Source organism: Pteropus medius, unplaced genomic scaffold, assembly GCF_902729225.1.
Source record: "Pteropus medius unplaced genomic scaffold, Ma_sr-lr_union100, whole genome shotgun sequence".
Lineage (NCBI taxonomy): Eukaryota > Metazoa > Chordata > Mammalia > Chiroptera > Pteropodidae > Pteropus > Pteropus medius.
The window spans coordinates 1,016,393-1,044,388 of record NW_024348242.1 but is presented as its reverse complement, the minus strand read 5'-3'; the positions used below and the strand labels follow the sequence as shown (position 1 = coordinate 1,044,388).

Below are 27,996 nucleotides of genomic sequence, written 5' to 3'. Positions count from 1 at the left end.
CTGGGCAGGCGCGTGAGTTTAGTGACAAAATAATAATGACATGTGGGAGGAGGCCGCGGAGGGCGGCCCCTCACCCTCTGTCCTTGACTGTGGGGAGTCGTCGGAACGGTGACCCTGCTGAGCCCGCGGGGCGGGCGGAAGGTCCCCTGCTTGTGCGACCGCCACCCCCGCCACCCCCATGTGCAGGTGGCAGTGGCTTCTCTCTGGCTCTCCCCGCGTCCCAGCACCGTGGTTGCGAAGGAACGACATTCTTTTAGATGGTAAACTTCGTTTTCTTTAAAAAGTATAACAAAGATTAGAATTCAGTAAGGGTTATGAATTAAGGAAAGTCCACTTATTAATAAGAAAAACTCTGAAAGAAGACTGAGAAACGCATAGAGGATAAATGGCTCTAGCGAGGGGAGGGCTCCCCGCTCCACGGACAGTAATGGGAATGTCAAGAGGACATACGTTCAAAGCCCCTGGGTGAGGTACAGCCCGGAGTCCTCGAGTTAGCCTTCGTCGTCAACAGCAGAACTTCCGGTGGGTTCCCAAATACACATGTGCTGCTGACATTTAAGATACGGACCACAGAAGCTCTTACAACAGTAATGATCAAAAATTTATCAAAAACACCTACAATTAACTTACATTGTTATTATAATAATGACCACAGGTAATTTCCTTAGTAGAACAATTTATTAGTGGACATGCAATAAAATAGCTCCCCAAATACCTTTCCAGAAATGACAAAGTAGAAAGTAAATTTTAGGGGGCGGGGTTCTCGGAGTTCTTTCAATGTAAACATGAAATATTTGAAGAAATAATAAAAGATAACAAATGAACTTATAAATATATTGTTTAAATCTGATGTCAGATAGGTACATGAGGCTTAGACATACAAATGTGTTATCTAGTGAATGACTTAAATATCCAAATAGAAATCAAAAAGCATTTCCATAACTTCAACTATAAAATCACAAATTCGGTAAGTACTTCAAGCCTAGGAAGAATGACTTGAAAAAATACAGTAAGAATTATAAAAGGTGAGGGCTTAACAGGCTTGACTTGAAGAGCGTCAGACAACAGAGACAGCTCATCAGCACATAATTACACAGCCGAGTACGTATATAAAGGTACATTAACAGAAGCATGATCTCTCAAGTTAAATATCCTTCAAGACGAGTTATATCTTAATGTTAGTACAAATCAGGGAGCAGATCTCACTGACAGACTACTTAAAGATTTAATAATATATGTCAGGGCCAGAGGCCCCTGGAGTGACTCAGCACCCAGTGATGACCAGCAAGTGAACAACACGCAAAAACATGGACTTAAAGCTGAGCTACGCGCTGTGAATGACTGGAGTTCATAATCGTATTAAATAAGGAACATGGCTTCTACACTGTTCAGTGTAATTCACACTTATTGTTTGAAATCAAGCATATCTACACGAGTTTTAAAACCAAACAACGTTAAAATACAGTCACATGCTTATACAACTACATACAGACGTAACAAGAATTAACTATATTTTGGGTATCCTTCACACGCTCATTTTAAATGTTGACTAGTTGCTATCTTATACATGTCTGTTCACTAGCAAGATTTCATACATTTTATAAGCCAAAAGCATATTACAATAAAAACCATCAATGAGCAATAAAAACATTTCATTATCAGCGATGCCTATAAACTTTGTGAATTGACTTTTAAAGTTCAGCAGAAAAGTACTTAACAAGAACACTGAAGTGACCTATTCAACAGTTTGAAAGAATGACTTAATGTCTAGGAATAGAAAGTACTCGATCTTGGTTTTTATCAGCATCTTAAATTCAGACTTTATTAATGTAAACAGGGAAACAAACCTTATTTTTAATGAACAAAGAAGAGGCCATTGTCTTTACAGTGCAGTAACTAATTTATTATCTGGGTACTGAAACAGGTAGAAATGGAACTGAGTATAATAACTAAGACTTTTCCGGAAGGCATCGGGCGCATTTAAACCTTATAAACCAATATTAACAGAAGGCACTTAAAGGCTTTTGGGGCGCTTTGCAAGTAATGTTTTCTATGCCGACGGCAAACTTTGTAAACAGCTGTGCAATGATGGCTCGAATACCATGAAGCTTCCTATTTCTTTAAAAACGCCAATATGTAATATATAAAAATGGAGTAAATTAAGATGTTAATATATTAAACAATTTACAAACATTTAAAATTATAGATATGTTACAAAACAGCTCTGTGGTAATAAAAATTATTTTTCAAACAATAAACACAAATTAAACACAGTACAAAAACCTCCTAATTAGCTTGTTAGCTGGGAGAAGGGGCGGAAAGATGTCTTAGACCTGAAATCTAATAGCTTCAGAACATAAAATATTCCTAATTAAGCTTTACATACATATATTTTTAACACTGAAATATTTAAAAAATGAAAATTTCAATAATTCCTTATTTTAAGGCCATTGAAACAAGTTTCACATTGTTAAAGGTTTGTGATGTGTTGTTCAGGGTCCAAGAGTATTTGGGTTAACTCATCACATCCGTTCTGCCTACGGCTTTTTCACTGAACAATACATTCTCTTGTTTTCTTCTTGAATTCACTAATAGAAAGTGAGCACTCAGTGCCACGTGTCACAATGTCTAGGGTTCATTCAGGAAATGGGAGGATGCTGATTTGCTGCAGATGTGGCCTGACTCCAGGATAGATGGCTCTTGGGCGCTGGTTGCTATGACAATGTTGTTGCTAGGATAATTCCAAGGATCACAAGCAAAATAATTACACAAATAATAATGAACATCATTTTCTGCAAGATAAAGAAAAACATTAATTTGCAAGGTATCAGAGGAAAGAGGTCATTCATGTCTTTCCTAACAAAATTCTCCTGGAATTGGATAGTTTAAAATACAAATCCATGACTGAGAGCGAGCCCCAGGTCAGAGAAAAGGGAAGTCCTAAGGCAAGACAGTACGTTGCAGACACATGTGCATTAAGTGAAATTAATAAATTAAAATGTCATTAAAACCACACTTATTTGCTCCCGGAAGGAAAAGGCAAGTCCAGCTGGCACCACGTGGGTTCCGAAAGGACACTCTACGGATCGTAATAAAATTCCAAACTGCTGTTTCTCCGTGCGCTCTACACCCTCTTAATACTTTAAACGAACCTATTTCTATCTGCAGACTCTTACTCCACCTTCCTTCACACGGAGGAACGCTGCAGGTGCGCCGGAAGTCAAGCAGCCGCGCGGCCGGCCTCCCGCTGCACCCGCTTTTCTTAATTAACAAGCGTCCTTGCACAGCTGAAAGCTAAGAGGCCTAGTATCCTCCAGGAAACTTGTCTGCGGCAGAAGGGAAGGAAGTCACCAAGATGAAGGGCACGTGGCCACGCCGTATGACTCCGAGTTCTGCTTGTAAAAAGCAAGAGACTCCTCACCTTACATTAGTTTAACCAACGCAGGCCAGGCTTTCATCTAAGAAACCGTGTCTGCTGAAAGGGGACAGCCCGAGAAGGCGTCAGCCTGCCAAAGGCTCCATGCATTTGTGCGACCCGTGACGACAGCACGGCGGGCGAGAAGCTTCCAAGTCAATGGCTCAGAACCGAGCAGCGCCGCCCTCAGGATGCCAGCACCCCGCAAGTTCTGTCACTTGCTAGTATTACGCGCGTCCCCAGGAAGGCGAGGACTTTAGTCCCGGCTGCCCTGCGCACATGTCTTCCCACGCACTTGCAGAGGCAGCTTCGCCCTTGGCCTATCGCGCCTTCCTCCCCGCCGACACCCACCCTTCAGAGCCCGCATCGCCCTGGATGCCCCGGCGCCCCGCACATGCGTGCTGACCTCCGCAGCTCAGGGACACCTGGCACTTGGCACGTGCGCCCTTGCCCCCTTCCCCCCACCCCCTGAAGCACGCCCCCTGACAGCCTTCTGTTAACCCCCACCCCACAACAGCTGTCTCCCCTAGGATGGGCACTTCCTTGGGCGCCGCTGCCGCTGAGGGCGAGCCACAGCTCTCCCTCCGACTCGGATAATCCCTGGGCGAGGGGCTCGCTCTGCCCGACCCCCCACCCCACCGCGCTGCAGGGTGCTGGGGCTGAGGTGCCCACACCGGGGCCCCGCAGTGCCCGCCGGGCCTACAGGGAGGCTCCGCCCACCTACTCGCTGAGAATAAATTCACTTTTCAAAAGCATAATTAAAGACATCGACCACTGCATTTGTATAAAAAATAATTGCTGACGTGAGCCTGGGTGTGTTTTATCAACGAGGACTGGCCATGTTCATCTGTCCCTACGGCGCTGGCAGACAAGCAGCGGGAGAGGCCAGGCTGCTGTGCGCCGCGGTCAGCCAAGCGGCACAAGCCAACCTAGAGGCTCTCAAAGTCGACACGAGGAGGCGGCCTTCGCTAAACAATGAACGACCCGCCAGCCTGGCCGCTCTCAATGCGCATAGCGGCTGGAGACGAGAACCCAGCCAGCGGGCGCTCGCGCGGCCCGCCCTTCCTGGCCCGCGCTGGCAGGCGCTGTGACTCCGGCTAAGCATATCGCAATCAGGCAAGCATGACTATTAGCGAATTGAGAAAGTTAGTAAGTAGATCAGTGATTAGTTACTTACTGCCGCGCTGGCAGAGAGGGACACACACTGACGCTATCCACATCGTCATTTGCCAACTGATAAACCAATAATTAGAGCAATTACAGCAACCAGAACCACCGACACAGCAACAATTATCCACTTTTTCTGTCAAAGAAAAGCAAGCGGATTATATTATAGTTAATTCCATATTGCCACATTAGAAGACATTATTCATTTAAAATGAAACAATCTAAGATTAATTTAAAATCGAAGTTGCAGGACATCTGACTCCTTCTGTTTGACAATTTTTAGTTCTCGAAACAAGCAATTTTAACTGAAGGAGGTCAGACTACTTGGAGGCGGCCTGCCACAGAACTCTGGGGTCATCAGGTTTCATCCATGAGAGCTGCGCTGCGTGACCGCACCATTTGATAAACTTCTGATGGACTGGGATATACAGCTGACTTTTTCTGGTCTAGCGCTACGTATGCAGCCCAGTCAACTGAGACACTAGTTATCTATTGATGAAGTCCCTACACTCGTTTCTGGTCTGTCTGCTGTCGAAAGTTAAACTCTTCACTGCCCCTGCCATACCACATAAAATAAACCACTCCACTAATGCCACCTGGTCTCTCAGGGGCCACACGCAGCTGCCCTGGGAATAAAAACAGGGCACCAGGACAGGGGACAGCCGACACGTGAGCAGACGCAGCAGCAAAGCACCTAAGGAGTAGAGTAATAAGCTGTGTGGTTTTAGATGTCAGGCGTTTAATAGAATACTGATAATTTTTGAAACAGGCATCACGATTTTGACCAAGTGACAGTCCAGGTGATATACAGACCCCGTCATCTTCTAAAGCGAGGCTTACTCGGCAGGTTAAGAATGAAAATGTATCATCTACTATCTTTCACCTCTGTAAAACCAATGAGCTTTTCACTAAAATTTTTATTGGACCACTATGCTGTCGAGGTCATGATTTTTAAATGACAGTCCCTTCTGTGCCTGGAACTAGGCCAAGGGCTCTACCTATAAGCCTCATCGCCTTGTTTTAAGGGTCAGTGCTTTACCAAGTGATGACACAGAATAACGTGAGAAGCCATGCCTTCTATTTCATAGATAATTAACGCATCAGATAAGCCCGAGAAAGCAGAGCGCTGTGCCTTGCAGGCGGCAGTGAAGCGCAGATGTGCGTCCTGTTAGACAATGGCCGTGTACCGTCGTTACGGCGGGATTTGCACACAAAATCTGACTCCGTCTTTCCCGAACACCTGGAAACTCTCTCTTTTCAGGGCCTTTGTTGACATGGAATAGGAACCCCCCTCCCGCGCCCCCCCTCAACTGGCACTGAGCAGGCACCTATAAGAAAGGTACTGCAAACCCAGACAGCCATCTTCCAGGAGGTGGGAGGGTGACACACGTGGAAGCGGGGCTTTGGTGCTAAGTCAGAGAAAGAAGCCAAGAGCTGGTGGGCGGGGGCACGCAATGCCTCACATAAATCAGAACCTAGTCTCGTAGTTTCACTAACACGACCTTGGAAAGGACAATGTCCTGACCTCTGGCTGCGAAGGGTTTCAGGTACTTGGAACACAGAAAAGGTCGTGTAAACCTAACTTATCTAACAAACTGCTCAAACTTTTAGCAAAAAGGATTACTTCCGTTTGAAAATGAAGCATTAATTTAGGAAATTTTTATTTCTTAATACCTTTTAAGTCGGCTTACGTCGACATATTACAACTCAAAACCAAATAAAGAGAAAAATGCACTTTATTTCTTAAAAACCAAACTCACCCTTCTTGCTTTGCTCTGATATTTAATGGCTTTTTTGGTTTCTTCCTTAGCATGCTCTACGTAGTCTGCGGCATTCATCACGTTTTTTTCTATGTTGTTGATCATTTCACCCTTAAAACAAAAAGTTTCAGGCTTAGAAGACATTTTCAAATGACTTAATTATCTTAAGTACCTTAAGACAGCCAATAATGTTTTCACACGAACGTGACATGTGCGTAATGGATATGAATTTTTTCACATTTATAAAAAGAGACCATTATAAATGTGCCAATACAAAGCATCCAAATTCAATTTGCAGTTTAAAAAGAACTAAAAGGGACAGACGACAGTGATGACCAAGGGTGCGTGGAGCGGACCGCAAGATTTGCTTTCGGGCGTGAACTCTTTTCACAGATGGGCAGTGAGGGCTGCGGCTGCTCGAGGTTGCAGTGGGTCACCGTGCACACAGCATACGAAAACACTTCTTTTCTAACGGGTCGAAACCGTTGCGATTTCTTTAAGACGTCAGTAAACTAAGTATAGCGTGTTTTAGGCACTAAGTTGACTAAATGAATGAGCAAAAACGTAAAATGGGGTGAATCTCGTGAAACACGAGGGATGAAAGCACATTACCTGGTTTTCTGTCCACCCGCAGACATAATCTGCAGCAGTGAGCAGCAAAGCACTGAAGAAGGACGCACAATTAACTTTTTCATTCGCAAATTTAAACTTACGTAAGTTTTGACTGCACATAGATTTTGAATGAGATGGGTCAATAATGCGATACTAACCACCTTCTAAAAGGGAACAATGAAACAACGCGAAGAACACAGAAAATCTTCTAACGGAGCCTAATGCAGGACATTTGGTATAAAACGATTATAATTAAACTCTAGGGTACTGTGAAATTCTTCGTAATTACAAGAACGATGAGGTGTCTGACTGCGTTGCTTCGGAATACTTTCCAAAACGTCCCACTCACACCATGAACGGCGTGGGCCCACCGAACCAAACTCCCCGGACGCTGGGTCCTCCCAACAACCGCAGGCGCGGGACATGGCTTTATGATAAAGCTCCTCGGAAGAAACAGTGTCCCTCAGAAGGTCAGCGAGGCCTGTGCCTGATGGGCCCCCCTCGCCCCGCACCTAACCCGGTGAGCACGGAAGCAAGCCGGCCACTTCCAAACTTCCTGAGAGGGCCGGTCCTGCCCAGGCCACCCTGACGCCTGTCCCCGCGGGAGTGAGGATGCGTCAACCTCCGACAGGTGACAGGAGCGCGTCCCCTCACAGGGCGGCCGGCTGCCTCCCACCAGGCGCCCTGAGCGCCAGCACGTCTGACGGGCACAGGCCGGCCTGTGCCGCACACGGTTTTATGTAGTTTTTAAGGCCATTAACTCTTCAGTTCTCTCAGGGGGTCTCGTCACACCCCTCCATTGCCCGCCCACGTGACTGGACAAACTGAGAACGCCATGTAACCCGTACTAGCTTTCATCTGCATCATGGCTGTATTTCCTTTGGGGCTTATTCTTTTTAACATTTCTTCCAATTATTATTCTAATATATGCTCCTTGTAGGAATCTTGAAAATATATATTTTAGAAAAGAACATTTAGATTCCCATAGTCCCACTGTTATTACGCTGCTTCACGCAGCCGAGTCCACGCCGTGTGCATGTGCACGCGCGCGTGTGATACACTACATTTATCTGTACATCCATAAGGTTTTATCTCTCCCTCTTAACCGAAAACTGCAGCACATCTGCACATTGCATTCAAAATCCTGCATGAACAAAGCGTTCGTGTTGCCTGCACCAGAATCCACTTAACCAAGCCAGGCTCTTCCGGTGGGAGGTTTAGGCTGTTCCCAGCATTTCAGCCCTACACTGCAATAACGCTGCCATCGACTTTGGAATTTTGAGACTGGATCCAAAAGAATGGTTCTCCCAGGAGGACCAGACTCAGCTACAAGATTTTACACGTGACCGTCGCGACTTCAGGGCGGTGAAGATGGCCGCAGTACCTGGGTCTCAACGAACATGGCCATGTCCATGAACATCTCGTGCAGCTCCCGGATGCTGGTCTCCAGCTTCATGATGTCTTTGTGGCGGGACTCGATCTCGTTGAGAGCTTGCCTGGTGATCTGTGAATCTGATATAATCTTTGGAGGGCGAAAACAAGAGAGAAACGCTGAGACCTGACGGCTGCTTCGGAAGCGTAAGAAAGCACACGCGCACGCGGTGCAGCTGCGAGGCCGGCGGGCACTCACGTCCGAGGTGAAGATGGACGGGCTCCCACTTTCCAGCATCGCCTCCAGCTCATCGTCCGTGGTAGTTTTTCCAGCTAAAAGGTGAACGAGACTCCGCTCAGAATGTGGCAGTGTTTAAAAATGACTTTCAACCGTAAGTCAGCAACTAAAATCTGAGTTCATTTTTAAAGCATGTCTTTTCGACCTTGTGAACTGCTTTCTCAGGCAGGTGTTAACGGCGGCCTGAGGTGCACGAGCGGCTGGAACATGCTCGAGAAGGCCTTAGGGCCAGGGGATCCGCTGTGGGAACGAGGAACAGCTACAAAAGGGAAGTCGACACCTAGTTTTCTGGCACTTCGACTTTCCCAGAAGTTTGGCTCGGCTTATGGAAAAGCGGGTAAGCGGAATCCGCCATGTGTCAGACGGACACAGACAAAGACGGTGCGACTGGAATCGGATGCTTTGATTCTTCCTGTGTTTGGGCTGTTCATGTTTCCCCTTGAGTTAAGGGCACTAACGCTCCCTAGGAAACACGTTCACAGGGTTAGGGAAATATCAAACTGATAATTACTATTTCCCACAAAAGACAAAGCTAAATGAATCAACGCACTATTTATATCATCATCCAGTGTTAATGCTCGTACCACACAGAGGCCCATCACCTGAGGAATGGACACACGCGGCCGTGGGACAGGACTCAGCCAGAAAGGAACTAACACACGCTGCAACATGCGTGGACCCTGAAAACCGCCAGGCGAAGGAGGCCGGTCCCAAACCCACATGCTGTATGCCGTGTGTGTGAAATGCCCAGAGTGGGCAGATGCAGAGACAGAGAAGTCGGTCGCCGGTTACCTAAGGCTCGAGCGTGGACATGGGGGTGACCGGTAATGGGCAGGGGTTCTTTTTGGAGCGATAGAGATGTTCTAAGATTAATTGCGGAAAAGTAAGAAGCGCTGAGCGGTGCCCTGAACACCACCTGCGTGGCTGTCAGTTACGCCTCACAAAGTCGCTAGAGGGGCATTTGGTGAGGTGCCCCCGCTCCCCACGGCTGTGGGTTTGCACCCACGGTGGGTTCGCGTAGCACCTGAGGAGCGCAAACTTTGAAAACGGGGCGTAAGCAAACTGCCTTTGCCCAGGAGGAGATGCAAGCTCCTGACAGCGGCCTGCTACACACACATCCTCAAAAGATGGCTGGAGCAAAGGGCAGCTAGTGTCTGCTCACGGAGCCGGAGCCGGAGCCGGACCCAGAGCCGGAGCCGGACCCGGAGCCGAGACCCACGAGAACCGTCTTCCTGACGGCACAGGAAGGCTTAGGGGACACAGAAAAATGCCTGAGGAGACAAATCTGATTAACATTCTAAAAGTAATGGTGGTTAGAAAGTACTTTAAAGTCCACTCGCCTAGAACTTTCTGAAGGATGAAAATAAATACCAGGTTTGGTCGATTCGGTGAACACGAAGCTATGGAAGGGCTTCAGCTTTTACACAGCGGCCAAAACAGAGATAGAATTACTTTTTTGAAGTTACAGTATTTCAATGTCAGACCTTAAGACAGAAAAATGATTTTAACAGGACAGGCATTTTCAAACACTCACTTATTTCTAGCTGACGCTGTATCCGTCCTTTGCTTCGCTCCCGAAATAGAATCTGTGCTTCGTTATATTCGGTCATGACTTCCACAAACTTTCGAGATAGTACTGAATGCTTTGACGTAGACAATATTAGATTAGTACGTAATGGTCATACCTTATACTGAAAGTGACAGATACAAACATCACATGACGGAAACCCACCCCACTACGCTGCTCCGTCACGTGGGGAGTAACCCTAGCAACTCACTCGATGCCAGAATCTATGCTAAGCACTTCACGTGCATTACCACTTTCTCTGAGTTCACAACAGCCCTGCAGTGCTGTTACTTCCCCGTTTTACAGAGGTGACAGCCATCATTTGCAGAGGTCAAGCAGCCCAAGGTACAGGCCTGGCATCCAAGCAGGCTGTTCTGGGGGCCGGTGCGCTGGACCACCTCTGGTCAAGCGGAGGTGAGCTGCGTGCATCGCTCCCTGCTGCACCGTGAACCTCTGAGAGGTGAGGCCGTGCCGAGAATGCTAAATGACTCCGCTTTTCAGACCAGAATTCTGTGGATGCCTGAACAGGTTTTTTTTCCTTCATAATAAAGAGAGGTAATCTGTAAGTGCTATGTCCTCTTTATGCAAACACGCTGTGAGGGCTGATTTGGCCATTAAGATGAACTTATTCTTAGCTGAGAGGTGACGGTGAAAAGACCTATCCTCCGACGTGACCTCGGGCTGGGCGACTCCGGTGGGCACACCTGGGTTCTGCGTATCCGAACGTCCACAGATGTCCGCTGCGCAATCTCATCCCGATCAAAACTCTGTTCAATAGCTAGAAACAAACAGGGAGAAGTTACTTGTACACCAAAAAGTGGACGTTTTTCGAGCCAGACCACACGATGCCTTTCCTTCTTATCTTTCCAACTCCTAATAAACTTAGAGATCTCGGTCGTAATCATCGATTGTTGATAACATCACAAAATAAAACCTGATGTTTACAGTAACATTTAAAAGAAAAAAGAAAGGCTTGACTCTGATCCGTTTTGGTGGGCTTTGCTATCACCCCACAGGAACTCCGAGGACAGTGGAGCCAGCTAAATGACAGCACCAAGCAAAAGCAGCAAAACCGCAAAGTGTGGCAGAGTCTGATGGACAAACGTCCTGGCTTCTCCATCCAACCTACAGAAAAAAGTGCTATGGAGAAAAGGATGGAAGGCGAATCCAATTTTTAAAAATCTAAACTGACCAACACAGTGCACGGCCCTCATTTCAAAGCCCCTATGGTCAGAAACACACACTGAAGCGCACGCTGCTGGCGCGGTCCCTGTCTGTGGTGGGGCGCCAGCACCCTCGGGGTGGGGCACGAGCCAGACAGAGCAGAGCTGCAGGCCGTGCTGTGGACAAGTGCTTGCAGTGGTAACGGCCCTGCTCCTGATGGGCCTGAAAGTCCCATAATGAAAAGCTCCTTGTGATCTGAAAAGATTGTCCTAGTTTAAATGCTATTTTGCAAAAATTAAGTACCATGTGTCTTTCTACCTTATCGAGAAAACACAAACTATTTGCATCCTATAGGAAAGCTGTGAGCCTCAGAGACCACCGCAGTAGAAGTGGCCATGGAGCACAGTGACCTTGGCGGAACGCCCATTCAAGGTCCTGGTGGTGCATTTCAAAGGCTACTCACCATCTCAGACATCCGCAATTTAGCCAAGAGTGTCATAAAAATATACCGCTCTAGATTAACGACTTGTAAGCAAGGGCTTCATCCCCCTGACTATGAATTAGTTCTTATCACCTAAATTTAAGGGCTGCCAACTAGCTCTAGTCCCTCCTATGCATCCCCTGAAGCTGGCAATTGACAGAGTCTAGGGCATGAAAACTTAAATGAAGGTTTACTGTCCCAAGTACAAATGAATACTTCATTTTCAAGTGCTCCTAACTTTAACATTTGAAAATATAAAAGAATAAAAGTTATAAAGAAAAAAACAATAACAACCCGGGGTCCCACCATCACTGACTAAACAGAACCGAAACTTTAAACTCACACTTCAACTTGCCGCGAATCTTGTTAGCCGTTTTCTTGATTTCTTTGTTCAGATGTTCAAGCTCCTCTTTTATTTCTTTAAAAAAAAAAAAGGCATCTGAGCTACGACATCCAACATTAATAATGCCCGACGCACTAAAATGGAACAGCGTTTGGCAAACGTTAGTTGGTCTGTTTCTTAGGGAAGCCACGGACCAGCCAGAGGTTCTGGGCCAGCGGCCTCCACGCTGGAGCACAGCCGGTTCACACCGCTAACCACCGACGAGGCCGGCATGGACCCGCCGCCCACTGCCAGCACCACACCTGAGAGCGGGGCAGAACCGCAGCCACGCTCTGGGGAACGAAGTCCCCGCACGCGACCCCCTCCCGCCCGCCGGTGCTCAGAGCAGCTGGGAGCTGCAGGTCCGCGACCCGGCAGACCCAGCACTGTGCCTGGCGGTGCTCAGGGTGTGGGGATCCCAGGCGGACGGGAGGCATGGAGTGCGGGGGCAGCAGTGCCTGACAGCAGTCTGGGACGCGACACCCAGGGGGACCAGGCTCAGTCCGCTGCGCACCGTGGGCGCCTGCACCGGCTGGTCAATGGTGCGCCAGGGCTCGCCGTGCAGCTGGCATTCCTGGGGGGACACCTCTGTCGCGAGGGCCCCTCGGCTGTGACACAGCAGGCCGGGGACAGTGCGGACAGAGATCCTGGACTTCCTGCCAACACGGGCAGCAGCTCTCACGCGCTAGAGAAACGAAGGGGCCGAGACCACAGCTGCCCCGAGGGTGGTGCTGCTAACCGCGCGACAGGTCAGGACAGCGGGGACTGCCCTTCCGGCGACTAGGCAGGTCTGGTCCGTCCTCCTGTGGAGAGCAAGGGGAAAAGCCGCAGGAAAGAGTTTTCCATCTGCTTAAAGGCAGCGTAAAGCTAAAACGACAGGGCGGAGGGTGCCGGGCAGGGAAGCGCCGCGGTGAGCGCGGGGCACCCACGCTGCTGACCCCAAGGCCGAGCCCCGCGGGCACCTGGCTCTGACCCCCTCTCTCCTCCCCCGGCTGCCCCGGTCATCTGTCCGAGTGTTTAAAAATCATCTCTTAAAAAAGAAAATACTATCCTGGGACTCAAATTCTTGCCGTCAGTTTTCACATACAAAGCCCAGCACTCGGTCAAGAATAACCAGGCACACGGAGAGGAAAACAGGAATCAAACCCAAGAAACACAACAGACGATACAACCGCACCTGCGGAGGCACCAGCTCACGCAGTTACCTGACACAGACCTCAAAACAGTGATGCTCGAACAGGTAAAACACAAGATTAAGAATTTCACCAGAAAATGGGACAGTGTAAAAAACTGAAATTCTAGGACTGAAAAATACTTTAGCTAAAAATAACTCGACAGCTGAAGAGTCCCTGACTGGAAAGATAAGGGCGGAAGAGAGGCCCGAAGACAATTCAGAAAGGGGACTTCAAAACAAAACGCGCGCGGGAAAACGGTGGCGCTGGGGAGCAGCGGGCGCAGGCGCGGGGGGCACGGCGGAACCGTCTGCGACACTCGCCGTCATCTCACAAAGACGAGTGACGGTGATGGAGCGAAGATGACTCTCAAAGAGAAAATGTCCAAGAGCTTTCCAAAATTGCCAAAAAAGATCCACCCAGAGACTCAGGAAGGCTTAAAAAAGCGGGATAAAGAAAAACAAATCACGTCTGGAAGCGTCAAAGCCAACTTGCTAAATAAACCCAAAGACCAGAAATCAAACGTCTTAAAAGCTACGATCAGAGAGCTGACTTAAAAAAATAATAACGGAAAGATATCTTCAGGGTCTTCGAGGTGGTGGCAGGAAAAAACCTCCAGACCAGACTCCTACACTCCGTGAAAATGTCCTGCAAGAAGGCAGTTAAATAAGGACGACTTCAGACAGTGGTACCGCCCTGCTAAAAGAAGTAATGAAGAGCGTTTTTTAGAAAGAAAAAGTAACCTCAGATGGAAGTTTTGAGACATGGAGAGAACGGGCCCTGCTAAGGGTAACGGTGGGTAGACCCAAACGCCCACTGACTGTGTAAACAGTGTAAAACGCACACGCGTGTTATTTCCATCTATTACACGTGAGACAGTAAGTGGGAAGAGACGGAATCAGAGTTTCCTAAGATCCGTGTATTACCCGGAAGCAGTAAAAATGCACATTTGCATTAGATTTTAACGTGTCAGGAATGCATACTGCACCCATAGGACCAGCCACTAAAACGGCAGTGAACAGTATAATGGGAGAGGGGTGAAATCCTTTAAAATCAGTCCAAAAGAAAGCATGAAAAGAGAAAAAGCACCAGAACGAGAAAAATAAAAAAGCAAATAAGGTTCGGAATGTGAGCCCCAACATGTCAATAATTCCAGTAGACTAAAAGCACTGAAGACAAAAAATGATAACGCTGGATAAAAAGACAAAACCCAACCGCATCTTGTTTACAAGAGGTAAGAGAAACATCTAAAATACAAGCGTGAAGAAAGGCTAAGGGGAACGTGGTGGGAGCAGGAGCACCCCCTGGCAGAGGAGGCTGCTGGCGCGCGGCGTCAGGCCGAGTGGCTGTGAGGGCACAGGCGTGCCAGAGGAGAGCGACACTTCGCGTGACGGGAAAGGCGTATGTTTCGAGGTTGCATCGGCTTATGCGTCTGGCCTGGAAGCTGGCGTGAAGGGAAAACACAGCTGGAAAGGATGCCATGGGGTCTGGACAGGAGACAGACTGACCCCTCCCTCCGTGGATTAAGACTCAGCGTTGTCAGTACACCCCGAAACGGTGTACGGGTTCCATTGCCATCTCGGGCTCATCCAGATCCATCTCCATGTTTCCAACACGTGGCTCCAGACCCAGCAAACACCTCCTTACGACTGCGGACGCCCGGGTCCCTGAGCCCGCTCCGGCAAGTCCCTTCTCCAGATCGCTCCCTCCCTCTTCAGCTCGCATCCGAGCACGGCCTGTCGCCCTGTCCGACTGTGGACACGACACGGACCTCGGGTCCACTCCCCGACCCGGCGCAGAGCTCTGCAGAGCCGCGCTGTGCTGGACGCCGGAGTTTACCTGCGTGAACCAGACACACCCGTCGGGGTCCCCCCACTGAGCACCAGAATCGCGCAGGAGCTGTGAAACCCCGGTGACACCGTGGCTCACACGACCAGAGGCAGGAGCACGCAAGGTGGCCCGCCAGGTTCCAGCGTGTGTGACGAGCTCCCGGCTCCACCTCGGGTGCAGCCGGCGCCCAGGCGGGTGTCACACACAGCGAGACAGAGGGGCGCGCAGACAGACGGGCAGACAAACGCGACTTACTTCCTTCTGGGTTCGGTGCAGAAAGGATGACGCTGTGGTTCTTCTTCACGTCCTCCACGTACTGAGCTATTTTAGCCACGCCGTGTCTGATCTCCTCGACCTAGGAGGGGTGCAGGGAGCCGTTACCGTCGCGGCAAATTCAAACTGGCTGCCGCCTTCCATCACCCAAAGCGGGAGGGATACAGGAAGCAAACGGGCGGAAATACCACATAAAGAAACGAAAGCCTTTTCCCATCTCACGATGATAGTCGCTGAATTTGCAAAATAGAGAGCGAGGTCCCCTGAGACGTTATCTACCTGTATGACTGCGGCGATGTCAACGCTCAGCAGCAAAACCTGTCAGGTGGTAAAACTCCTACCATCGATGGAGACCGAAGTCTCCGCCCAGACGATGCCACTAGACGCGCACCACCTGCGACGCCAGTGCCCGGTGCCTGGTGATCACGCGGGCCCCGCACGCGAGGGCGGACGCCCGCGCTCACCAGGGGTAACACTTGGCAAGGCCCAGCCTTCCCAGCCGTTATTCTCTACGTCTAATGGTCTACCCTGGTCAACACTCGTTCCAAAGTGGAGTGTAAGTTCACAACGCCTGTGGCAGGCTGCGTAATGTCCCCGCAAATCCCTGGAGCCGGTGGGCATCACAGGGGAGTGTGCCGGTGCGACCACACGGCAGCCCCTGTGACGGGAGACCGCCCGGCTTCTCCGGGCTGCTCCAATGTACCCACAGGGGGCCTGCACACGGAGCGAGGGGTCCAGTTCAGAAAAAGGAGATATGGTGACAGCAACAGAGGCTGGACAGAGGCGGCTCAGAGGGCGGGTGGCCACCAGCAGAGAGCGGGGGCGCCTCTGGGGGCTGGAAACGGGGACGGAGTCTCCCGGCGCCTCCGTGAGCCCTGCGGGGCTCCTCCAGGCTCCGGCCTCGGGGACCACACGTGGTGCATGTGCAGTGCTGAGCCCCGGGTTTGCGGTGTGTTATGGCGGCAGAGGGGGACTAACACGCGTGAACGTAAACAATGGTTTTATGGGAAAAACATATTTTCCTAAAATATCGGTGAAAATAAGAGTGGCGATGCACATTTTGTCTGCAACTCTAACTTGAGCATCACGAAGGCAGCTCGATGCTGGCACCTGCGTCTGTGCTTAGTGCGCGGTGCCGTCACGCACTTCGTGTGGCCTCTGGGAACTCCGGCGCCGTACAGTCACGAGAGGATGGAGGGAAAGGCAAGCGTCTCAGGGTTACTGTAAAACGGTCTGACCCCGTGACGGCCTGGGAAGGGTCTTAGGCCCACAGGGACCCCGGTCCACGCCCCAGACCACACTCTGAAAACCGGCGTTTCAGAGGCCAGTGTAACCCAGGACTCGGCCTGCTTCCCCTGTACACGATTTCTGTACAGCTCATACAGGTCACGCGCCTTTAACGACTGTGTAAAAACGACACGCAAAATGAGCCCTGACGCTTCCAGAGGCTCAGACGCGGCGCTGGCGCGTGGGTCCTGGCCCATGGGTCCTGGCGCGTGGGTCTGGCGTGTGGGTCCGGCACATGAGTCCTGGCCGGTGGGTCCTGGCCCATGGTCCTGGCGCGCTGGGTCTGGCATGCGGTACTCCTGGCGGTGGGTCTGGCACGCGGTCTGGCACGGGCTCAAATGTCGGGTCCTGTCCCGACATCGGGTTCATGCCGGTCCCGGTCTGTGGGTCACAGGCATGGATCCGGCACGGGTCCTGGCGCTGCGGGTCCTGGCATGCCGCCGCCAGGTCCTGGCGCTGGTCCTGCCCCACCTGCGGGTCCCGCCCATGAAAGCCCATGACAGACAGCACAGCCTGGCTGCAGTCAGTCGTCGCCTCTCGACCGCCGCTACAGCGCTGAAGGGCGGCTCACTTTTTACTTTCGTCTGTCGAGGAGCAGAAGTGATCGGCTGGCTACAACACACCATAAATGCGAGATGCCTAGTGGGCCGGGAAGAGGAGAGAGGATACACTCGCCAGCCCCTGGCGCCACCTGGTGAAGCGGGAGCAGTGTTGCCGGGCGTTAATGCAGCCATGCCAAGGTTGGTCACATATACATTGGTAATCTCTTGTCCACTGCCACATTGATTTTCCGCCTCCTCACACGGAGAGGAGGTACCCGGGCCACCCGCCAGGTCACTAACCAGACACTGGTCATGTGCAAGCTCCTGCGTCCTGCAACGTTCTGTGACACTTAAGACCCGAACGCCGTTTTCTAAAACCGAGTTTGTATGAACAAACATCATTCGCTCCTCTGTGTGAGAAGTCACTTCACGGAAATTCACTGTAAAGCAAACCCGCTACTTAACAAATGGGAGCCTGAACTTGAGCTGGCTGGGTCGGTCTCAGACCTCCTGCCACGAGCCACCTGCCTTCCCGAGCAGGCTGGCTGCAGGTGAACAAAGACGACAGTGGGGCGCACCCAGCGATGTGCTGTGCGCGATTCTCCCAAACTGCAGCGCTCAGCGTGAGGGGTCTTCCGCAGAGGAAACGGCGCGTGAAGAGCCGGTGCAGGCGAGAAATCAGAAAAACGATGGCCCGGAGCAGGCAGGGGCCTCAAGCAGTGGAGTGTCACTTCCAAAACGACATCAGGAAGTCCAGTATCTGAACCCCTTTGTCCGTTACAGCAAGTTCCTATATCTGACAACGTAAGCCCATGGTTTTTCCTGTAGATAAAATTAGGAACTAAACATAAGTTCCTGAAGCCCAGCGACCAGAGTCACACTAGCCAATAAATCCTGGCCAAATCTAGAAGACTGATAACTTTTAAAGTAATGTATTAACGCATTACCCACCGTCACGTCCACGCACTGACAGACCAGGTTAGACTGTCGATGGATTTAAGAATCAGCGGAAACCATCAGGCTTGGTTTGGCACAATCAAAATGAATCCTGCCAGTGACGTTTTCATCATTAAAAATTATGCTGAACACGTTTCTTTTCTTCATGTTTAACAAAGTCAAAATACTTTCTGTGTGACTCAATTTCAAAAATTTAAATTATGCAAAATTTGATCAACTCTTAGATTTAAGAATTTGACCAGGGCCTGAGCCTAAGGCCAGCCTTGGGGACTGAGGGAGAGGGAAGGGCCCGAGTGAAGCCGGGAGGAGGCATAGAGCGCGGGCCGGACCCCGGGGTCGCGGCTCCAGAGGCGGTGGCCCTGGGTCGGGAGAGGCCAGCCTGGGAGCGGGCCACGGCAGAGCGGGGGCCTGAGGACGTGCCCACTGGGCCTCGGCAGAGCCCCCTGGACCCACCGCCTGGTGTCTGAGACGCGGGAACTGCCCAGGAGGGGGCTTCGGACGTGATCCAGGTTGGAAACGCGCAGCACAGGCTCGGTGACGCGTGCGGTCAGCACATGGACACTCATCCCGCCCTGTGGCAGAGAAGCATGAGGGCACGCAGGCTCCCCTGGGGACGCCACCCTCCGGAGGACCCAGGGTTCTTGGGCGGGGGATGACTTAAAAACCCTACCCAGGGCGGGCGGGCCCTCACAGGGAGCTGGGCATGATCCGGCACAGTCCCAGGCCAACTCCTGCCCCGCGCCAGCCTCCTGCATGCAGAAACCTCTCGGGGCCCAGAGGGGCCCCCCCCGCCCCAGCCACAGCCCTCCGCTCCCGCCTGCCCGAGGCCGATGGCCTGCCACTAACAACATTAACAGCGCTGCAAACGCTAGAGAATGTACGTAATTCCAACAGCGACTTGTAACATTAGTTTATTATTTCAAGTGTGACAAACGCGCGGTGATGTTAATATATAACCATGTTTAAAGGAAAAAGCCTGACTCGGTTTCATTAAATGAGTCTCACCTGATGGAAGAAATCATCCATGAAATGGTCCTTTTCAACAACGACCGTCGTGTCTCCGTCATCGTTTTTCCTGCACTACGATGTAAAATACAACATGTGAAATTCAGATTTTAAAATGTTTCACGTAGGTGCACACAGCAAATTCAAAGCAGAAGCATTCGGTTGCGACGGGATCTCCACTCACGGGAGCACCAGGTGGTACCAGACCAGGAGTGCTCCGCTCCCGGTGACAGGATAACTCTGCCGCGCTTCTACAGGATAGGTCCCCGCCGAACTGGAAAGCGGGGTGCTGGAGGGAGCGGCGGCTGGGCTTGTGGGCACCGAGCCACGGGCATCGCTCACTCCCACCGAGTCGGCCAGTGTGACGCAAGCTCCTTCCCCCTCAAGAAGTGAAACTGTGTGTGCGGCAAATCTCCTCTAGCGACGAGACATGCTGACGGGCTAGTTTACGTTCCTCGGGCACACGGCGATGTCCAAGGGGCTTGCACAGATGGCTGGCGTTCGGCGTCCCTCCCTGAGTGACAAACCCACACCCGCAGTAACGGGGGCGGACTCGGCAGAGGGGGCCTAGGGGAGCGCGGTACCCCGGGGAGAGGGCCTGGAGGGGCCACCCGGGAAGGGTGCACTGATGCTGCATTCGGGGAAACACAGCGCCTGCCCCAAGTCCACAGCCTCGTCGCAGAATAAAATCGAGGAGACGCTGTAGGCCACCGGCTTGCAAGCTTGCCCTGCACCAGAACCACCTGGGAAGCTGGGTCTCTGGGGAGGCATTCTACACATCGTGGAACGTTCTAGAATGCCGCTGGATTCTAACAAGTTCCAGATGAAGCCCCTGGTCCAGGGACCACCCTTCCTGGCAGGCCGAATATGCTGACAGTGACAAGCCTGTACCGGGAAGAAAGCCCCGGGGGAGGAGACGGCGCCACAGAGCCAGGGAACTGGCATCTAGATCACGCGACGCCGACCTGACACCCACGGGTGGGACAGGAAGAAGAGAAGGGCCCTGCCTTCCGCGCAGTGACTCAGCGCAACGCCCGCCGTGTGAGAGCGGGGGCCGGGCGGGGTTCGGGCCCGTGACCCTCGTGGACCGTCTTCACCCCCGGGGACTCCGAGGTGTGGCTTTACTGACCCACCACCCAGGGGTGACATGGGAACAAAATTCCACCAAAGTTCAGCAAAGGAAGCGCCGTGAATGTCGCAGCTGTGTCGACAGGCGCCCGAGTCCCGGTCCGGCCCGGGCTCTGCCGAGGCGGCCAGATTTGGCCTGAAGGTCAGCAGTGACCTCTCGGTGCCCTGAGGAGTCTCACCACGGCCTCAGCCCGGGGCGCCTCTGGGCTCAGAAATGACAGCTCGATGGGATGAGGGGACAGAAGGGCCTCTCCGAGGTAGAGGCAGCCCACGTAGACGCGCCTAGAACGGAGGGCCGGGCACCAGAGGGCTGACGGGACTCCTGGAGCCGCCGGGCGCACCCCCACCCTCCACCGCCAGGCAGTCCACCCCCTCGGCTGGAGGTGGGGACCTCGGCCACCACGCAGAGCGGAGCCACGCCCAGCCGCGCCAGCATCCCCACTGAGGGCGCCCCTGGGCTGCTGAGTCCCACTGGGCCACCGCCCTGCGTGCACACGACGCCCGCTGTCGGGAAGGGCATGGGGACTGAAGCAGGCCTGTCACTGAGCACGCTTCGCTCGTGCTGTTAACAGGACGAGCGTTAGGGGGTCGCACCGTGTCCCCAGGAAGGAGACGCGCGGCCTACCCCCAGCCCCTCGGGCGAACAACGCTGGGAGAGGCCCGTGCAGATGTGACCGGCTCAGATGCGGTAACGATGGATGGAGCAGGTGGCCCTCCACCCCACCAGACTCGTGTCCTTGTAAGACACGGAGACACACAGGAACATGGCGTGTGACGAGGCAGAGACGGCGATGATGCCTCCACAGGCCCTGGGACGCCAAGGACTGCCCGCACCCTCGCAGCCAGAAGCCGGGGCTGTGCCAGGTTCTGGAGGGACGCTGCCTGCGCCCCGACGTCAGGCCTCTGCGCTCCAGAACTGTGAGCACACATGCGGCTGTGTGTGCGGGCCGTCGGCCTGTGGCGCGCTGCGGTGGCAGTGCCTCGGGCACAGACACACCGAGCGGGGGCCGTCGCTGCGGGCACCGTCCCTTCCCTAAGCGACTGGCCACTTCATCACAGCGTCCACAGGAAGACAGGACGCCATGCGGGCGTCGCAGGCCTGACCCCAGCCTGCTGCCTTCCCTGAGCCCTGGTGCCCTGGCCCGTGGCAGGGAGCACACGTGGCCACCTCCTCCGCAGACAGGGAGGTCAGGATGGCCACGTGGGCGTGTCTCCGAGGGCACTCCCACAGGAGGGGACGCACGGCAGAGGCTGGCAATGCTAGTGCGTCCACACTCTTCAATGGAAGCAAGCAGCCCCCCACCAACCGGCCCCGGGACAAGCGACAGAAACCACCCCCGACGTGCCGCCCCAGGCCCCCAGGCCTCAGAGGAGGAAGGGGTGCTGCTGGGTGCTGCTGGGCGCCGAGCACGGGAACGCTGCCTCGCTGAGCTGCCCGCGGCCACCCTCAGAGCGTGTCGCACACCAGGACACGCCCAATGCCTAAGGAACAGGCCAGGCTCTCGGCGGTACATCGCAGCAGAGCCGGCCTCCAAACGCAGCTCTGTCTGACTTTGCAAAACGCTCCATCCTGACAATCCCACGAGGCTGACACGCAAAACGCAAAGAGCCATCTGTCCTTCCCTCCCGCCCCCAGCCACAGGCAACTCAAAGCACTCCCACAGGTGTCCCCCTCTGCCTCAGTCCGGCCCTGGACCCCGGGGCTGGGCCGCCCTGCCTGTCTGCCCGCAACACCCGGCTCACCACCGCAACACCCGCCTCCTCCCAGGGGAAGGGCCCGCACTGGACTCCTCACCCCGCTCCGTCCCATCCGCCTTACTTTCCATGCGGGTGGTTATAGACGTACCGGTCACTGAGGCCACCAGCCTCGTCCACGGCCCAGCTTGTGGCACTTGAACCCTGCCCTCCACCACTGGACCAAGGACGCCTGTGTGTGTGACACACGGCAGGAAACCCAAGCTAGTGACTTCCAGTACCAGCCCATGAGAGGCTGTTCCTGTCTCAGGCTCAGGACAGATGGCCGCCAGCAGGACACTGCCCTACGGACAGCGAGTCACTCCACCACCCGGCCCTCACGCTCGGTCCACAGGCAGTGAATGAGCAGTCACAGGAGTGCGGTTCCTCTGTCCCATGGGACTTCTCCCCACAGTCACCGGCCTGCCGGCCACGAAGGGGGAAGGAGGGTGTGTCCCCCACTGTCTTCTCCAGCCTTTACTGTTCCTTACTTCTACCCGGAATTCTCGAAGCTTTCAGACACGAGGACACACCGGTCCCACCGTCTTAGCTTCTCCATTCATAAACCAGGAGGAACGCGGCCGCCAGACACGGCTGCTAACCGAGGCGCACCACACCGTCCCCAGGGGGAGCCTGCCCCCCCGAGCCAGGCGCTGTGACCCCGGTGCAGTAGCTGTTTGCCGTAACAAGACGCCCGGTGGCAGAGCATGGGCTGCGGGCAGTGGGGGTGCTCTCCACTGTGACACACCAGGCTTCCAAAGCTCAGAGTGCAAGGCAAGCGTGTGAGCGTCAACACACGTTTCTGCTCAGGTGTCAAAGAGGTCTCCTTGGCAGGAGCATCATGTCGAAAACGCAGCTCTCCCTGCGTGAGAGCTACTGTCCCGAGGGGCGGCCGGCAGCCCCACGCTCAGAGGCCACTCAACAGAGTGAGCAGCTTGTCACCGGAGGGCTCGCTGTTCAGGTTCAGCAGAAGCTGAATTATCTCCAAGTAGTAGACTCCGAAGCTGGCCGAAACGTGCCTTTGCCCTCCACGCACATGGACACGCGGGCCCTGCTTACAAGCGGCGGGGGGAAGTGAGGTGACCTTGACATGTGCGCGGTGGCTGTAGCACCTTTGCTGCTGGAACGCACTAATTTCTTTTGCAAAGTTAAATCACTGAGTGACAGGAGAACATTTCGGACGGGCTCCCGGGAAAGCTGGCCATTGGCCATCTGTCCCCACGGTGCCCACGGCCCTTCTCGCGCTGCATACCTCAGTGGTGCTTGTGTGGCCTGCGCTAGAACACGGCACTGTCCGGTCCCACTGCACGCTGTCCCATGCCCGTACCCGGCCCCACGGAACCGCCACGGTCCACGCAAACGCCGCTGCTATCTGCGGGCCTCTGCACCCAAGCACAAGTGTGAAGACCTCCCCTTTCCACTCACCCTCACACCGTCACCTCCCTGTCCCACACGGCACTGTCCCCACCCCCGAGCCTCCAGACTCGCCGGCCTGCCCGTACTTCCCAGAGTGGTGCCAACTGCCCGCAGGCCGGGCCGCAGCACTCCCGCGAAAGGAGCAGTCCCCACAAAAGGCACATGAGCCAGCGTGGCCGCGCTGTCCCGTGTCACTCCCACACACCACATCGCCCAGGGCAAGGACGTTGTCTGGTTTCTCGCAGCTTGTGCGTCACGCCCCAACCAGGGCCAGGCCACGCTGCACTAGTGAGCGGGGGCGAGGAGACTGGGGGGGGCACTAAACAAGGACAGAGACCCAGAAACGGACAGACGCAGGCTGAGGCGAGTGGCGCAGAGTGGACGGGATGGGGGGGGTCCTGGGCCAGCCCCCTGAGGTCTGAGGCGCAGTCTGCCCTCCCGCTGGCGGCCGGCCAAGGCACCATCGGCTCTTAACACAACGCCCCTTTCCTTTGTCACCAGTTTCTGTCCTTTGCGACTGAAAGAGCCTGAGGACAACAGATCCCACTGTCGGCCACGCCTTTCTTCCCGTGGGCATTCTCAAATGGAAACGCACCCACCCGGCCGAGGTGCTCTGTGCAGCACACCAGGGCCCCAGGCAAAAGTGGCCAATGAGGCTGCCCTGGACAGGCGGAGGGTCTGGGGACGGCACAGAGACAGGATAATGGCCACCTCTGGGGACATCGGAGGGAAAGAGGGCAGAAGCCTTCCTGGTGGTGTCTGAACTGAAACCAAAAGGTATGAGCCCAGCAGAGAAGGCAGAGCAACTTCGGGGATCCTCGCCGCCATGGGGGGGCTGGGGCACGCGCTCTGGACAGCAACAGGGTCCCATGACCGGACCGAGGCCATCGACCTGGGAAGTGCATGTGCTGAAGAGGAACCCTGCTCACGAACTTTTATCTCTCAGGTTTTCTCTTCCTTAAATTCAGAATAGACTTGAAGTTAAAAACAAGAAGTGTGACTCTGTAAACGGGGAGGACCTGCTCTCTCAAAGGAGGGAGTGCGCTGCGGGTGCAGACGGACGTGCTCCTTAAAGGTGAGAACAGAGAAACTAGATTCCAACTGCGGGAACTGCTTGTACGATGATAAAAAATCTAAAACATTGGCCAACTGGGTAAATTAGGAAATTGTAAACTTGTGTTGCATAAACATATACATTCATAAAATTATAAATATAAAATTCTTAGCATTTGAAGTTTCAGTTAAATATTTAGAAAAAAAAAACGTTTTAGATTATAAACCAGAATCTGAACTATACACGCAATCTCAGTTGTCAAAAAGTAACTTTAAATATATCTGGGTGGTTTTCCTTCCCTTTAAAAAATTGTATTTGCAATTCATCACCTTGAACCCAGGGATTAAAAAGAATCATCTCGTTTCCCTTAGGTCTACTAATGAATACGACATGTAGCTGTTGTGTGTGTGTGTGTGTGTGTGTGTATTATCCTGCAAACACTTCCCACAATTAAAATCTGCAGTCTCTCCATTCTTAACTATAATAAATATATCCATTTGCATACATGTTTTTTTAAAGGTGGGGCAAGACATATTGGCGCCATCGCCTCGTAGCATAGCCACCCCACTCCCACTGACATCCATCCTAGGTTGAGCTTCATCACGCCCTCTTCACCCTCTCTCCCGGGGCCGTGCCCTCCACAGCGCACCGAGGCTCTGCTGGACGGGTGGCTCTTCCACTTTTTGTAAATCAGAATCATGCTGGATTTAGAGTCCAAGAGATCTTGGGCAAGTCTCTTAGTTTCTGCACCCAAATGAACTGGCTGCTCAAAACCAGAATCATTGGTTAGAAGCAGCTAAACCTACATCTGACTTGTATCGGACAGACCGATGTTTAAGTCCTTCCCAGGGAGTTATCAGTGATAATCTATTTCTCAGGAGGAAGCACTAACAGCTAACAAGGGAAAGCTTTTGGAGGCATCTTAAGTATTCTGTCAGTGTGGACACTGTTGATGAGGCATTTTAACTTCTAAAACTAAATATTAAACTCTGTCTAGGCTAAAACACCAGCCATTTAAAAAGGTGGTTGTAAGTGGGCAGTCAACTAACTACTCCAAAAACTGCTAGGAAAAGACACGCTTGCAGGGGGGACAATGCTTAATTCTCATAATTTAACTTTCAGATGAGTTTTTAAATATTAAAAGTTATTAAACTTTAAGTATGTCAAATTCAATTTTAACTTACTATTTTATACTAGAGAGACTGCTTTTTATAACTCCCTGAAAACATAAAAAAAACTAATATTAATAACACTTATAATTACATAGCATTTTCTCTTCCCCACCTTCTCCGAGTGTCACACACAGGAGAAAATTTTGTTTTACAACTCCCTCTGTGAGTAGACAAGGGAGATGTTATTACCCAGTTTTATATATAGGCAAGTTGAAGTTTTGAGAGTTTTAAAATTATCTGCCCAGGATTAGACAAATCCAGAAGTAGGAACTCCCATTAATAGCTCTACAACTACAGCAGGACGGGACTGACCTAGAGAAGGTCACTTCTAGCTCTGAGATTCTAGATAAAAGCAGGGTTACACGTTCTCACTCACACATGCACGGACTGAGGGGGCCAACGGCTGCCTTATTTACGTCCTGCTGGTCAGGCCCAAAAAAGCCACTTACGTATTCTCCTGACAGATCTTCCGTACTACGCCCCGACATCACATGAGTTGGGCTGTGTTTTGCTAAAGCGGTTGCAGCTCTTGTGCTCCGAAACCGTCGGCATTTCCTCATTTAGCAAATATTTGAGCTCCTACTCGTGGCACCAACAGACATTGTGGAGGGAGATCACACACCGTACCTGCTGCAAACTGCAGTAGTCCAGGTGTCTGACCACCAATGAAAAGGAAAGAAACAGGACTATGAAGACAGCTCCTTGGAATGAGTGCAAAGCGTAATTTCCACGATCCTCAGGATAAACAGTTCATTGCCTTTCTGTACCAGGGTTCCTCAGGTGACCCACAGAACACAGGTGACAGTTTGAGTGCCCCTTCCCTCCACTTTCCTACCAATGGCACGTGACCAGCTCCATTCTAGCAGCAAAGAGAGAAGTTAACGCAGCACAATGGAGGGATGCCTAGGGCGGTGGGCCTGGCACCCTGTTCTGAGGCCACCGGGGGAGCTTCGGAGGGCAGAGGCATTATCTGTGTACTGGGAAACAAGCTATAAACACTCAGCATTAATTAGTGCTTGTATTCTTAAAGAAAAAAGTCATCATTCCAAAATGTTTCAACTCTCCCACATCTCTAAGCATCCACCGGTGTCACCGTCACCGCCCCGTTCTCAGCATCGGCATCTTTCATACGGAGAAAGGATCAGTTCGTTGTTCCACACCTAAGTGACCCGCTTCTCACGCTAAAGCGAACGGCCGTTTGCGGGCGTTACTCACGGAGCACCTACAGTCCTCCAGCGGCTGTGCCGGTGAAGACGGAGTAAACAAACACACGCCCCAGTTCTCAGAAAGCGCCCTGTGTACCGGGGAGCGCAGGGCGCAGCTCCGTGCCTGCCCCCCGCGCCCCCCGCCCGCCCCGGCCCAGCACCCAGTGGCGAGGCGCCTGCAACCATGTGGCAGCGTGGGCACTGCTCCTCAGCTGTCCACTGAGCTCCCGCCCGCGCAGGGTCCTGGGCCAGCCCCGAGGGACAAGACAGGGAGCGAGGCGACAAGCCCTGCAGGGTGGGCCGGACCGTGGTCACATACTGTCTGGCTGTGAGAAGGGCGATGGGATGGAGTGACGTCAGGGCAGAAGTCAGCCCGGGAAAGGGCAGAGCCCGGCTCAGAAGAGGGGGTTCAGGGCCCGGCCGGCCACTGCCCCGGACCCTCGCAGTCCCCCATCTGGGGAAGCGAGGACACCAACAGCCCTGCCCCTTCGGCTGTCGCAGCGTCCAGGGCACAGTGGACACGGTGACCCACCCGGGTGCGGGACCTCCCGCCCGGACCCCGCCGGGATCGAGGCCCCCAGCCCCCCACCCCCCCGCCACGCGGCGGGCCCCGTCCCCGCCCGCCCCGCTGTCCTGAGCCGCTACCGGCCCGCCCGCCGCTCACCGCCGTCAGATCCGGCAGCCGGTCGCGCATCCCCGCGGGCCGGGCGCCAAGCCCCGCCGCTCAGTCCTGCCGGCGCCGCCGCCTCAGCCCGCCCGTCGCCCGGCTCCGCGCCGCGCCCGCCAGCCACCTCCCCTCGGGCCGGCGCTGCCACGGCAACCGCGCCCGCGCGCTCTGCGCATGTCCGGCCCGCGCCGCGCCCCGGTCCACGCCGACCGCGGGAGCCTTCCTGAGGGAATGCCGCGGCCCGAGGGGCGGGGCCTAGAGGGTGGGGCGGAGCCTAGAGGGGAGGGGGCGGGGCGCGGGGAGGGCGGGCCTGCTGGTGGGGATCGACGGCGTCTCA

At 53.2% G+C, this 27,996-nt stretch overlaps 1 protein-coding gene across 4 annotated transcripts; it reads right to left on the bottom strand.

Moving 5' to 3' along the window:
- Window positions 1–659: 659 nt before the first annotated feature.
- On the bottom strand, window positions 660–27,808 carry STX2 (syntaxin 2). 4 transcript variants are annotated; one of them, XM_039879219.1, is made up of 11 exons: window positions 27,657–27,808; window positions 19,284–19,358; window positions 15,475–15,574; window positions 12,179–12,253; window positions 10,895–10,968; window positions 10,158–10,266; window positions 8,585–8,658; window positions 8,339–8,476; window positions 6,343–6,453; window positions 4,593–4,718; window positions 660–2,792 (listed from the first exon to the last, which is right to left on the bottom strand). In XM_039879219.1, the coding sequence occupies exons 1-10, from the start codon at window positions 27,684–27,686 to the stop codon at window positions 4,638–4,640; spliced, it is 867 nt and encodes a 288-aa protein (XP_039735153.1). In that variant the 5' UTR covers window positions 27,687–27,808; the 3' UTR covers window positions 660–2,792; window positions 4,593–4,637. The 4 variants fall into 4 exon arrangements, with proteins under 4 accessions (XP_039735153.1, XP_039735151.1, XP_039735154.1 ...); XM_039879217.1 differs by lacking the exon at window positions 27,657–27,808 and adding an exon at window positions 26,237–26,987; XM_039879220.1 differs by lacking the exon at window positions 4,593–4,718.
- Window positions 27,809–27,996: the final 188 nt, after the last annotated feature.

Excerpts from the sequence above, each read along its gene's own strand:
- STX2 (XM_039879217.1), bottom strand. The coding sequence starts at position 26,347 with ATGAGGAAATGCCGACGGTTTCGGAGCACAAGAGCTGCAACCGCTTTA. Across the intron at positions 12,254-15,474 it reads TGCACCGAACCCAGAAGGAA|AAATAAAAGAGGAGCTTGAA; the intron begins GTAAGTCGCGTT and ends TTTTTTTTAAAG. Across the intron at positions 6,454-8,338 it reads CCATGTTCGTTGAGACCCAG|GGTGAAATGATCAACAACAT; the intron begins GTACTGCGGCCA and ends TTTTGTTTTAAG.